At 43.2% G+C, this 14,435-nt stretch overlaps 1 protein-coding gene across 1 annotated transcript in view; it reads left to right on the top strand.

The window, feature by feature from the left end:
* Kcnab1 (potassium voltage-gated channel subfamily A regulatory beta subunit 1) overlaps positions 1-14,435 on the top strand; it is a 274,528-nt gene that overhangs the window by 158,044 nt on the left and 102,049 nt on the right. The window contains exon 2 of the mRNA XM_052180406.1: positions 114-157. Coding sequence (XP_052036366.1) covers positions 114-157 — 44 coding nt within the window. The remainder of the gene's footprint in view (positions 1-113; positions 158-14,435) is intronic.

The following is a 14,435-nucleotide window of genomic DNA, read 5'->3' as shown; positions in this document are numbered from 1 at the left end:
TGATGGACATTCCCCTGCCTTAGCTCTTGTCAAGAAAGATAATGTTCAGGCTTAGGTGTGTGTTGCTTCACATGCACAAATGGTGATTATGTGCTGCTTTCTTTTTGTTCTAGGAATCTTGGGAAATCTGGGCTCAGAGTTTCGTGCTTGGGTCTTGGTAAGTACTCAGGGTGTTATGGGGACAGTGAGTAGAAAGGCGTGAGACTAAGGCATACCATAGATGGAGTTCTGGGGTTCTGTCTCAGGGGAGATCATCTAGCTTTGCCCCCATTTCCCTCTGAGGGGTGCTTCCTTGTCCAGCAGGCTCATCTCTCTGTCTAGACCCAAGGACTTATCATATCCATGGTATCTTCTACATCAAGCTAAAAGCAGCCTCAGCGGACAAGGGTCGTGTATCTCTCCCACCTCTCTGATGTGTAAGAGAGAAGCATGCACTTATACGTTCCCTCACCTTGCCTTCCCTTTCACTGAGATTTTTCTATCTATTCTAACTTTCCCTTTAACTAATTTCTTCACTTATTTTCTGATATTGTTATTATTTTATTTTATTTTTTAAAATCTCCTTCAAATTCTTTGGGGCAAACTGAAATAATTCACACTCAAAGTGTTTTCAATGGACAGAATCATGCTATGGGAGATGATCCTCTAGACATTTCTCTGAGGCATTATCTTGATTATGCAAGTTGATGTGGGACGATCCATCTTAATTGTAGATGGAACTATTCCATGGCAGCAAGACCTGGACTGAATGAATCAAATGGAGATGGGAATGTTTTGTGGAATGGAAATGTTTATTTCCTGTCATGGTATGGTGCTGTGGCACAGCCTGTCACACTGTGTCTGAAGTCGGGAAGAAGAGAGAGATGTATGCTCATGTTACCAGGAGCTTACCAGAGATACCCACTCAGACACAGTGTATGACCAGTTAAAAGTATTCCAACCGTCTGGACATATATCCAAGGGTTCAGGGACCTAGGTGTGGTCCTGGGTATCCAGAACACTGTTTTTTAAGGGCAGTGATTACATCACTAGCTGTGGGGAAGAGGAGCAGGGGGGCTTCACACAGTAAGCAGTTTGAACAGAAGTTAAGATAATCATCTCTCCAGCTGGAGGGGGTTTCCACACAAGCAAGCAATTAAGATCAACCCTGAGCCAGAGGAGGATCCAAACAAGAAGTTCTGACAAAGGCTAAGTCATCTAGGACATCCTGATCTTCGGCTCCTAGAACAGAGTTGGGTAATTTTCCATGGGATTCTCCACTAAGGAGATCAGATTCTAGTTTGACCTGAAATGGTATCAGCAAACAATAAAAATAGAGGAACCTCTACACCATCCTCATTGTCATCTCATCTCCCCCTTTCCCTATCCCTCTCCCTGTCCCCATGTCCCCCCCTACCACTCACACCCACCCCCATTCTCCCTCCCACCAGTGCTCAGTTCTGTTTCTTCTATTCACACACATTCAGGGTGGGTGTTCACTTCTCAATTAAACCTCTCTAGAAATGTTCTCTCAAACACACCAGATGATGTCTCACGTGACTCTCAACAAAGTTACATTGAAGGTTAATCATCACAAGTCTACACCTTGTCAATTTGACACCCCCAAACATCAATTTTACCTATATTTTCCACCCTCCTCCTGAATGTCTCCTCCTCCTTGGCCATCCCACAATGCAAAGTGAGTTCAGCTTCAAGACTGCTCCTGATCTTAACAACTTCACCATTGTTCAAAAGTTCAAAGCCCCTTGTAAGATTCATAGTCTCTTAACTGTGAACCCTCATTAAAAAAAGAAAAAGAAAAAGTTAATACTTCTTTTTTTATTATATTTATTTTATAATTTTTTTTGCTTTTCCCCTTCCCAAAAGCCCCCGTCCCCAATGATTACCTACCCCTCCTCCCTCCCCCTGCCTCCATGTATATGTCCCTCTACCCAATACAGTCCCACCTCTCCCCCAATTTCCTCCCCCATCTGTTTCCCTTTGTTGTGGCCTCTATTGAGCCTTTACCTGAACAAAGACCACTCCTCCCACTGATGCCCAAAAAGGCATTCCTCTGCCACATTTTTGGCTGGAACCATGTATACCCCTTGGTTGATGATTCAGTCCCTGGGAGTCTTGGGGTGTCTGGGTGTCTGAAGTCATTGTTTTCCCCATAGGGCTATATACCCCTTCAGCTCCTCCGGACAACCCTCCAGATCCTCCATTGGGGACCCCAAGCTCAGTCCAAGCTTGGTTGCTAGTTTCTGCTTCTGAATTCGTAAGACTCTGGCAGGGCCCCTCTGGAGACAGCCATGGCATGCTCCTTTTGATACATGCTTCTCATCGTAGCGTCAGGGTTTGCTGACTATTTATAGGATGAATCCATACCTTAGCACAGAATAAAGATTCCATTCCAGAAGAGAGAAATAGTGTCAGAGCAAGGAAAAGGTGGACCAAGGCAAGACTAAAAGCCAACATGGAAAACATTAAATCCTGCATCTCCATAGTGAAAGTCTCAGATATAGGTTCAAGAGGGGCATTGAGATGGGTTGTTAGGAGCAAGGAGTTTTCAGCAACTACATAGCTCTGACTGTCCTAGAACTCACTATGAAGATCAGGAAGATCTCTCTCTTCTGTTAAATCTACTAGGAAATGCCCTTGCAAACACATACTCCCAGAGATATCTCCTAGGTAATTTTAGTATCTGTCAATAAGGATTAATTAACCATCCCGAGGTTTTTTTTGAGAATGCACTAATGGTAAATCATCATACAATAGTGAAAGGAACTACTTAGTAACATAAGTTTTTTTTTTTTATTGCCAAATTTTCTTTTTTTTCTTTTTTCTTTTTTTTAATATTTTTATTTTCTATATTCTTTGTTTACATTCCAAATGATTTCCCCTTTCCCAAATCCCCCCTCCCCATATGTCCCATAAACCTTCTTTTCTCCATCCCTTCTCCAATCACCTCCCTCCTTTTTCTCTGTCCTTATATTCCCTTCCAATGCTAGATCAATCCTTTCCAGGATCAGGACCCTCTCCATACTTCTTCATGGGAGTCATTTGTTATGCAATTTGTGCCTTGTAACATAAGATTTAAAACATAGTAAATTAAGAAAATACCAGCTGGGAAGATAGCTCAGCAGGTACAATGTTTGTGACGAAAGCATGAGGATCAGAGTTTATATCCCCAGAACCAATGTAAAAGCCATATGCGCACAGGAGCCTGCCTGCCATCCCAGCCTCGGGGAATGGAGACAGGAAATCCCTGCAGCAAGCTGGCCATCCAGACTAGCCAAAATCACAAGCTTGGGGATTCAGTAAGAGATCCTGCCTCAATATGCGAGATAGAGAGCAACTGGGGAAGATGTTCAACACCAACCTCCAACCTCAACATAGATGCGCAAATATGGGAGCCTGCAAACCACAAGCACATGCATACACTCATGGAAAGAAAATATTACTTAATATGAGACATGCACACAGAAGGACCACTTTGGCAAGAGGACAGGAAAGGAGGATGAAGAAAGGAAACACAGAGGCCACATATATGCATATTAAAATGATGATATAAAAAATTCTGACTAATTATCTTGGAGTTGATACCTATGGAGAAACTAGTTTAGTCATTAAGCACATAGGAAACTCAACAAGATCTGGTGATGGTGGCAAATGCTTGTAATCCTAGCACTTGAGAAGTGGAGGTAGGAAGGTCAAATGTTCAGGGTAATCCTGTGCTACTTAGAATTTTAGAGCCAGGCTGGGCTACATGAGACCCTGTCTCAAAAGGAAAGAAAAAAGAGGAAGGCAGCAGGATGGCTCAGTGAGTAAAGGCACTGGGCCCAGAGCCTGGCAACCCATGCTTTATTCTTAGAACCCACACAGTAGAAGGAAAGAACCAACTCCCACAAGCTGTTCTCTGACCTCCATAGGTCCACTGTGACATACATGTGTATACATGTATACACACATACACACATACATACATGCACATATGTGTGTTTGCACACAAAATGTGTGCACAAAATACATACACACAAATAGGTAAATATAATCTTTAAACTTTTTAAAGAAAAAGTAAAAAATGTAAAGAAATTCAAACAAAAGGCTGTAACAAATGTTACAGCCCCCAAAATGTTGAATATGACCCTAGAGAGCAGATGGCAGTGCATTTCTGTTTGTCTGCTTGTTTGTTTTGGGTTGTTTGTTTGTTTGTTTGAACTCAACCTATATGAACCATAGGCCTTTTAAGTGAGCTTTGAGATGGGTATGATCTAAGAGCAATAGACCAAGATTTTTGAGCCTGAACAGTGGTGATAAGATGCTGTGAAAAATAGGAGAAAGCAAGGCAGCCCTGGAGGCTGACTGGCTTCAGGCAAAATGGGTTGGACAGCCTCATGACAAGATGCTCCTTCGGGATGTTTTTGTGCTGCCTCTGTAAAGAAGGCAAGGCAAAAGAGAATCACAAAGGGAGTGAAGCAGCAGCCTTAGGTCTTCATGAGGCTCCACAGTCCCAGCACCCCTCACCCCCCCCCCCACACACACACCAACATATCCACATACCCACACACTCGGCCATCAGACTAGGTGAAGCTGGGTTAACTGCTTAAGGCTTGGATGTCAGCCTAGTCATGGCCCATGTTCAACTGAAACTTTAGAAATTAGGCATTGACACTTGTGGCAAGCAAAAGGCCTCAGATAACTTTTTGTTGGAATGCATTAATGGGTCATAGTTAAAGGTGACAGCACTGACCTTCTCTATAGGAGGAGTGGCTGGAAGCCTCTTGCCTGGCAGGCTCTATTGTGGTAGATGAACACATAGAGAAGGGCAGAATGGAGTGACGATGTGACTAAGAAACAGTCTTGATGAGGAGAATTATGAGAAGAGGTGAATTCCACCTGGGCATTGCAGAAGCTGGGACAATGTGTGGATACACGGCCCCCAGCCATCATGACACAGTAATGTCAAAGAAACTGATAGAAAATGAGTAAATACAGTATTGAATGGCCTCAGGGCTTCTGAGACACTCAGAGCTTAAGGAAGCTCCTAGGGTAGGTTAGCAAGCTGACGCCCTGCCATTCAGCTTTTCCCAACAAGCCCTACCCTGCCTAACCACAGCCAACTTCTAGAGCACAATCAGTCCATCTTACAAGTAGGCGTCATGGGCTGCTTTTTAATTCACTGCATATGCGCAGAATGTACTGCTGCCTCATCTCCCTCTGCCTTTGAGACAATCTCGCTGTGCTTAAATATTGTGACACCAGGAGAACATGGCATTAAACACTTCACATGGTTAGGATTATTTTTATGACAACCTTCACGGTTCCCATTCCTATTGCTAAGGCCACTGTAGACTAGCTCCCTCACCTAGTATTATGACAATGGTCATAGGCGTTTATAAAGTGCCTTCAGATACTTGCAGAACCACTTAAAAGTAAAGTTTCCTTCCTCAAAGATTTGAACAATTTTTCTGTACAGTGAAAATTAAATGAAGTATCAGAAGACCAAAACAGAATCTAAATGGCACATGAATATTAAATCCACAAGAGAGTTTTAGGCTTGTCACTCTTCCCAGAAAATTCTAACAAATCTATGATATATGTACAGACTCGTAGTCATTTAATTATTTTTTTTGCAGAATAAGACTTGTATGTATAGGTGTGGGTGTTCGCTCATGCTGGCACACTTGTGTGCACAGGTCCATGTGCATGTACCTGCCTTGTGTGGAGGCCAGAAGTCAATCTCTGGTGTCATTCTTCGGGAGCCATCTACCTTGTGTCATTCAATGACTTGGTGCTTGACAAGTAGGTTACATTGGCCATGAGCCCCCAGGGATCTACCTAGCTCCACCCCCACCCCCACCCCCACCCCCAGTGCTAGGATAATAAACACACATGCCCTGCCCCCAGCCCTTTTACAGGTTCCAGAGGTTGAACTCTGGTCATTGGGTTTACACAGCAAACACTTTATCCACTGAGCTATCTGCCCAGCCCCCTACCCAAATGGGATTTTATGTGAATAGTTAATGGATAAAGTACTTTTAAGAACTGCTGACAACCTGATGCTTCTGAATAAGTGTTGCTGCTGGCCACATGCCTTTACTTGAAAGAGTCCATTAGGACCAAAGAAGACACAATTGAGGGACAGAAATAGCTTGACATTCCACACAGCAATTAGAAGAGAACGCAAGGAAAAAAAATTTAGAACCCACACTTGGGCAATTAGCAGAACCAGTAACAATTTCTAAACATGGCTTTCCTGAAAAGAAATGGCTTAGCATTATGGAAAGATGAGCTCCTTTCAAAAGAGGGAGACAGACTGAGGAAAAGCCCATGTCCTGCCCAACGTCTGTGGTAGAGCTGACAGTTTCTAACAGCCCCCGCCCCCACCTCTTGTTTTACCTCTCTCACTGCTGTGAAAAATCACCTGACAATTTAATAGAGAAATATTTACGTCACTCATCTTTGCAAAGGTTCAGCACACTGCCACTGGCTCCGTTGTTTCTGGGCTCATGGTGAGTCAGAACAGCAGCAGCAGGAAGAGACTGTTCACCTCATGATAAACAGGAAATGGAGGGGATCACAACAGAAGAGGGCAAGAACAAAATACAGCCCAAAAGCACGACTCCAAAGACCTGATCCCTCTCCCAGGCTCCTCCCCCCCACAATGCCACCACCTCCCATTGGTCTGCTTCTTAACTCATCAACCAGTTCCCATCAGCCATTAAGATCAAACTGCACATTAGCGCACATCCCTCCGGGTCTAACCATCTTGGAGACACCTGGTCCTCTCCACTCAGAGCTGTGCTTTACTCATGCCCCAGGCATCTCCCAATCCAGCCTACCTCAGCCTTCATCCTCCCACACCAACAGCCTCATCCACATGCAGCCAGCAGGTACGCACAGCCTCCGTTAACACCGACTGCCTCCTCTCTATATCCTGTACTTCTCCTTTCTCCCTAAGCCAGCAGCTTATGATGGGTAGTGTTAATGTCAAGTCAAAAGAATCTAGAATCCTCGAGGAGGCATTGGACTGAGCTCAGGGTCTCCAATGGAGGAGCTAGAGAAAGGACTGAAGGAGCTGGAGGGTTTGGCAACCTCATAGGAAGAACAACAGTATCAGCCAACCAGACCCCCCCCCCCATAGATGCCCCAGTGTAGGGGAATTGAGGGTGGGGAGGTGGGAGTGGGGTAGGTGGAGGAACATCCTCATAGAAACAGGAGGATGGAGGATGGGATAGGGGCTTCCTAGGAGGAGGGGATACTGGGAAAGGGGATAACATTTGAAATGTAAATAAAGAATATATCCAATAAAATAAAAAAAAAAAGAATGTCCTCCAGAGATTATCTTGTTTGGGTTCATTGATATAGGAAGATGATCTACCTTAACTGTGGTTGGGACCCTTCCCTGGGTAAGAATCCTGGACTGAGTGCAATGAGAGAAAGGGAAAGGGAGAGGAGGAGGAGGAGAAAAAGAGAGAGAGGAGAGAGGAGACAGATGAGTACTACTAATCATGGCTCTCTACTTCCTGATTACGAACTCCATGACTAATTGCCTCAGGTTCCTCTGCCTTGACTTCCCAGCTATGATGTATTGTATGAGCTGGAATAAACCCATCTTCCCTTCGTTGCTATTGTAGCAAAAGAAAAGAAACCAAGGCACAGTTGCATCAGACATGAGAGGTCTTGTGGGCAAGAGGCAGATTCAGTATGATTTCTGACACCAGCTGGCTTCCATCTAGAAACTGTTAGAACAAGAAATGAGTCTTGGAATCTCTGTCCAGCACTGGGGTGAGCAACAACCTTCATGGCTTCTTGGATGTAACCAGAGCCAGAATCAGTTTCTGCCCAGGATGAAGTATATTTTTACCGTGATACTTGGAAGTCAGAATGCTACCCAGCAAAGATGTTTTGGTTTTGTAGATGCCTTGAGTGATGTCCTGCTGCTTCCTTGTTGATACTGCCTAGAAGATACTATCTGTTTCCCCATAGCTCCTCTACTGAGCCAGCGGCATCATGATCACAGCATGTGATATATATACATACAGATCAAATCAGTGTTCCTTTTACATTTATATAGATATTCTTCTTTAAAACATTCTATAGCACTGGAATTCAAATTCCAGTCAATCTTCTTGAGCAGCAGTACACTTGACAGTGTACTTTCCTTCCTTTAACAGTGAAGGAAAAACACTGAGGAGATCATTTGGGGAGCCATCTTCCAGAAAAGTGGGGGTTGTGCTTCTAGGATGCTCAGAGAATGACAGCAACAGATAGAAAGGTAGCATGAATGCCTGAGCTATCCCATTGTGGGTCAGTGTTCATATACTGTAAGGGCCCCAGCACAAGACTGGAATAAAGTCCCAGGTCTTTCTAGGTCTCCTGGGTATGAATTAATCAAAAACTTTCCAAAACAATTAAACAAAAGCCTGGATCCAAACAGTGCATAATGACTCCCAAAAATACTGAAATTTCTAAGCCAGATGCTAGAATCTCCAGGTGTATAGAGACAGCAGACTTGTATGGCACTTTTGAGGAGTCAAACTATGAGTTCTACACGATACGTTCCATTATTAGGATGGCCTCAGAATGAGAAAATGGCTGCCGTAACTCCAAGCCTCATATCTCATTACCTGTGGTATCCTTCCATGAACCAGTTCCTAAAGGACTTCAGACAACCAAGAAGTACTCCAGCTGGGCATATAGTTTTGTGAGAGAGTATTTACCTAGCACGAATCAGGCACTGGGTCAATTCTCAGTACCCCATAATCAGATCTGTAAAGATGGTCAGTGGTTAAGAGTAAACAAATCAGTTCCCAGAACCCACATGGCAGCTTACCACTGCTTGTAACTGTAGTTCTGGGCAGATTTGATGCCTCTGTCTTCATGGGCACCTACACTCATGTGAACATGTGAACCCAAACACAGTCATATATATCTAAAAAAATAAAGTAAATCTTTAAAAAAAAGAACTGGAAGAAGGATTTAAAGCCATGAAACTGCATTCTAAGAAGAAATATAAAGGACTCTTTTCTAAAGAAAGGAAGCAGTGGTTGACTGTCATAAACACAGGGACACCACAAAGACCACCGCCCTTCCAGTCTCATTCAGCTTATGTGCCTTTCTCATGGTGTTCGTAGCCAGGCTCCAGTGTCTAAATTCCAACTGCCTCTCCAACATGAGGCTTGCTCGGGGGTTAGAGAGTCAATCCACATTCATCTCCTGCTGCCTCGGTTTACCCAGTGAACACTTTCTCTTGCTTATTTTAAAGATTTGTGTTATTTTTGTTTTTGTTTGTTTTATGTGATGGATAATGGCTGCATATATTTCTATGCATCATATGTGTGTGATGTCCATAGAAAAAGATCCCCTAGAACTAGAGTTACAGACAGTTGTAAGTGGCCATGTGGATGCTGGGAATCAAACCTGGGTCCTCTGGAAGAACAGCCAGTTTTCTGAAATACTTGAGCCACATCTCCAGTGCCCCCCCCCAGCTTTGGATATTTTTTAATATTTTTATTCAATATATTTTTTATTTACATTTCAAATTATTTACCCTTTTCTGGCCCCCCCACTCCCAGAAAGTCCCATAAGCCCTCTTCCTTCCCCCTGTTCTCCCATCCACCCCTTCCCACTTCCCTGTTCTGGTTTTGCCCTATACTGCTACACTGAGTCTTTCCAGAACCAGGGGCCACTCCTCCATTCTTCTTGGTCATCATTTGATGTGTGGATTATATTTTGGGTATTCCAATTTTCTAGGTTAATATCCACTTATTAGTGAGTGCATACCATGATTCACCTTTTGAGTCTGGGTTACCTCACTTAGTATTATGTTCTCTAGCTCCATCCATTTGCCTAAGAATTTCATGAATTCATTGTTTCTAATGGCTGAATAGTATTCCATTGTGTATATATACCACATTTTTTGCATCCACTCTTCTGTTGAGGGATACCTGGGTTTTTTCTAGCTTCTGGCTATTATAAATAGGGCTGCTATGAACATAGTGGAGCATGTATCCTTATTACATGCTGGGGAATCCTCTGGGTATATGCCCAGGAGTGGTATAGCAGGATCCTCCGGAAGTGATGTGCCCAGTTTTCAGAGGAACCGCCAGACTGATTTCCAGAGTGGTTGTACCAATTTGCAACCCCACCAGCAGTGGAGGAGTGTTCCTCTTTCTCCACATCTTTGGATTTTTAATATATTATTTTTTTAATCTTTGAAGGAACAGTCATTGGAGAGGGTGACTGCTGTGGCATGTGTGTGGAGGTCTGAGGACAGCTTAAAGAGGAAGTTGTCTCCTTCCAACATATATGAACCAGGAATCAAACTCAGGTCATCAAACTTAAGGGCAAGTGCCTTTCTTGCTGGGCCATCAAACAACCCCAGATTTTTGATATATTCTTTTCTACATGTCCCCACTGATCTTGAAGGATCTGTGAGATTAGTGGCTCATTTACAAATAAAAGCCTCATCCTAACACCTGGATAATGAAAACCATGCAAAGGAGGGCAGCCATGAGAGAAAGGCAGAAAATACTGCTAATGTTCATTTTATATTTGACAACTAATTAAAATGAGAAGAGAAAGAGCTGCCCAACATGTAATTATAGAAAGTGGGTGATGAGGTAATGAGCAGAAGCTAAATTAGAGCTGACAGTCAAACCACGGGGCTGCATACGGTGAAGAACAGGATCCAGAGGATAAAAGGCTTGGCTTACCCTGCACGCTGAACTCTAACAAGCTCTTTCCAGGCGTGGCTTCACTGTCCTTCTTGGTCTCTGACCTCACCTCCCATTCATACTCACACCATAGACTCTACCATGCTACTAGTCTTCACTGAGAAGAGATTCCCAGTGCTACCTGTATCTTTTCTTGTGAACTCTCTGCAAAGCGGGGAATCCAGGACACTGCTGGTTCTTCCTCGTGTACATGGACCAAATGGCCAATGAACAGATTCTGTGCTGGGAAAGTAGGATGGAAGGCCTCAGGTCTAGGTCCTTACATAGCCAATACCGAAAGGGCCTGGTTCTCAGCTATATAGTCTCCATGGAACACCCCTGCATATTGAAATGCTGTGTAATAATGGTGATGCTTTCTGACTGACTTGCTTGTTATATGGTTATCAATTCAGTCCACTTGTCTAGAACAGAGGAGATGCTCAGTATATGCTCATTTAGGGAATGCACACTCGTGATCAGTGCTCAGAGAACTATGGGGTTCAAGGTCTCCCTATACAAGGGTGGAGGAAGCCACAGAAGACTTTGGAGGAAGAGGACTTTTAGGCAAGAGGAGTCAGAAGCAGCCAGGACAAGGAAAGACTGAGAAAAAGAGCAATTAAAACCCACACTGTCACAGTACAGAGAAGGGGGTACAAGATGCAGACATGGAACACATGAGGAATAGGCCACCTCTCTCAGCAGTGTGAAAGGGAGCAAGGAAGGCTGGAAACTGCCTTATTTTGTCTAATAAATAAGAATCTGCCAGTCTGAGGATGTGGAGAAAGAGGAACACTCCTCCACTGCTGGTGGGGTTGCAAATTGGTACAACCACTCTGGAAATCAGTCTGGCGGTTCCTCTGAAAACTGGGCATGTCACTTCTGGAGGATCCTGCTATACCACTCCTGGGCATATACCCAGAGGATTCCCCAGCATGTAATAAGGATACATGATCTACTATGTTCATAGCAGCCCTATTTATAATAGCCAGAAGCTGGAAAGAACCCAGATGTCCCTCAACGGAGAAATGGATACAAAAAATATGGTATATATATACAGTGTATTAGAACATTAGAAACATTAGAAACACAGTGTATCAGCCATTAGAAACAATGAATTCATGAAATTCTTAGACAAATAGATGGAGCTGGAGAACATCATGCTAAGTGAGGTAACCCAGTCTCAAAAGATCAATCATGGTATGTACTCACTGATAAGCAGATAGTAGCCTAGAAATGTGGAATACCCAAAACATAATCCACACATCAAATGATGTCCAAGAAGAATGGAGGAGTGGCCCCTGGTTCTGGAAAGACTCAGTGCAGCAGTGTAGGGCAATACCAGATCAGGGAAGTGGGAAGGGGTGGATAGGGGAACAGGGGAAGGGAAGAGGGTTTATGGGACTTTCGGAGAGTGGGGAGCCAGGAAAGGGGAAATCATTTGAAATATAAATAAAAATATATCGAATTAAAAAAAATAAAGAAAAAAAGAATCTGCCAGTCTGATAAAGATGTGCTTTAGTTAGGATTTTCTTGAGGTGAAGAGACACCATGACCACAGCAACCCTTATAAAGGAAAATATTTAATTAAGACTGGCTTACAGTTTCTGAGGCTTACTACATTATCATGACAGGAAACACAATGGCCTATAGGTAGGCATGGTGCTAAAGAAGGAGCTGGGAGTTCTACATCTCAATCCTAAGGCAGCAGAAAAAGACTGTCCTAATGAACGCAGCTGAAGCAAATAAGAGACTTCAAAGCCTACCCCACAGTGACACGCCATACCTTCTAAGAGTGGCACTTCCTAGTCTCCAAGCATTCACACAAGCTCTGTGGAAGCCATCTCTATTTAAACCACCACAGCACAACATTTTGGTTTTGTTCAGGAGTGGAGGCATTTGTGTGTTTAGGACAGGGAGCCACTGTGCAGCTCCCTGTAACTCACAGTCCCCTGACTAGCAACACAGGTTGTGCCACCATGCTCCAGCTCACAGCTGTTTCCTTTGGTTGATTTTCCTACCCAGGCCTCACTCTTTCCTAGGCTGGACTGATGCTTTCCTGATGATAAAGTCTTGATGGGAGACTTGTTATATGTCCCGTCTCAATCCTCGACACAACATGGCCCTCAGGCCCTGACTAGACACTAGAACTTTTGGGATATGTGTCTTCTTTTCCCACTTATGCCTCAGAAAATGGAGGCCGTAATTAACTCTTGCCATTGATTTCACCATCTGGCAAGGTTTAGAGGGACGTGAGAGGACTTTATAAATATTTCCTAAGTGAAGTGATAAATTTCAGTAGGAGGAAGAAACTAGAGAGGGAATTATCATAGGGAAAAAATGATGAGACACAACCTTGAAGCTCAGAATGCACAGAAGCCATACCAGGAAATACAGAATGTACCTAAGCTAAACCAGGAGATACAAAATGCACAGAAGCCATACCAGGAAATACAGAATGCTCAGCAATCATATAGGAAATACAGAATGCACAGACGCTATACCAGGAAACTTGCAGGTTTTATTACATGACCAGCAGTCAAGATGATTTAATTCCATTAGTCACTTTGGTCAGATGTATTTTACAAAGCTAATTCCAATCATGGCAGTCAAATGGCAGACAGCAAGATGGAGAGTGCGGGAACAGCAAATATGGACACAGCGTGCAGAGCTGAACAGTCTGTTTTGTAGTTTTGTAGAAGACATGATGACATGCAACTGTGTGACCCTGTGAGCCATGAGCATGTGTAAACATGTGCACAAAATGCAGGTCAGAGTGTGAGGGAAATAAGGCCTGGTGAAAGCGTCAATAATGGGAAGAAGAAAGGAGAAAGGAAGTGTGTTGTTAATTTAAAGTATTTTTTGATAATTTCATGCATTAGTACTGTATATACATCATTTCCACCCCTCTTTCTCCCCTTCCAGTCTTCTTTATCCTCTCTACTCGTTCTCCAACTGAAGGCTTTCTCTCCTTTATTATAGTTACGTACCTAAACTTATGTATATATAAGAGCAACCTTCTGAGTGCATTTAGTTTATGCTTATGTTTAGGCTTGACTACTTGAGATGTCTTTAAAAGCATATAATACCATACCATAAAAAATAGTAAGTTATAAAGTTCTGGAGACTGAATGGAACATATTACTAGTTTCTAGCTACATTCTTTAAGAGGAACGAAGATAAATAAAAGTAGTCAAATAAAATTCAAATCTGAGGAAATAGTCAGTGAGAACATGATGATAAAAATTAGTCATGGTGGTTGAGATGGCTCAGGTGGGTAAAAGCAGTTGCCGTGCAATCATGACAAGCTGGCGTTGATCCCTGAGACTCACACAGTGGAAAGAGAGACTAACTTCCAAAAAAAACATTGTCCTCTGACTTCCACACATATACCCTGATAAATGCACTTATGCATACAGAGGTCCATGCCCTCGTGCTCTCTCTCTCTCTCTCTCTCTCTCTCTCTCTCTCTCTCTCTCTCTCTCTCTCCTCTCTCTCTCTCTCTCTCTCACACACACACACACACTTTTTAAAAATTCATCATTAAATAAACACTGAATCATTCAAGACACCCAGATGATACCAACAGTGGTGCATGGGAGATAACTAATAACTGTTGGAGTGGCATCTGTGAAAAAAAAAAAAAAACAAGGCATAGAAGCTTAAGAAAGCAAGAAATATGGGCCTGGGAGAGAAAGGTCCCTAGAGGGAGCAGAGGGAGGCACTATTTGCCGTATG

This window comes from Apodemus sylvaticus, chromosome 4 (genome assembly GCF_947179515.1).
Source record: "Apodemus sylvaticus chromosome 4, mApoSyl1.1, whole genome shotgun sequence".
Classification (NCBI taxonomy): domain Eukaryota; kingdom Metazoa; phylum Chordata; class Mammalia; order Rodentia; family Muridae; genus Apodemus; species Apodemus sylvaticus.
This window is presented reverse-complemented; position numbering and strand designations above follow the sequence as displayed.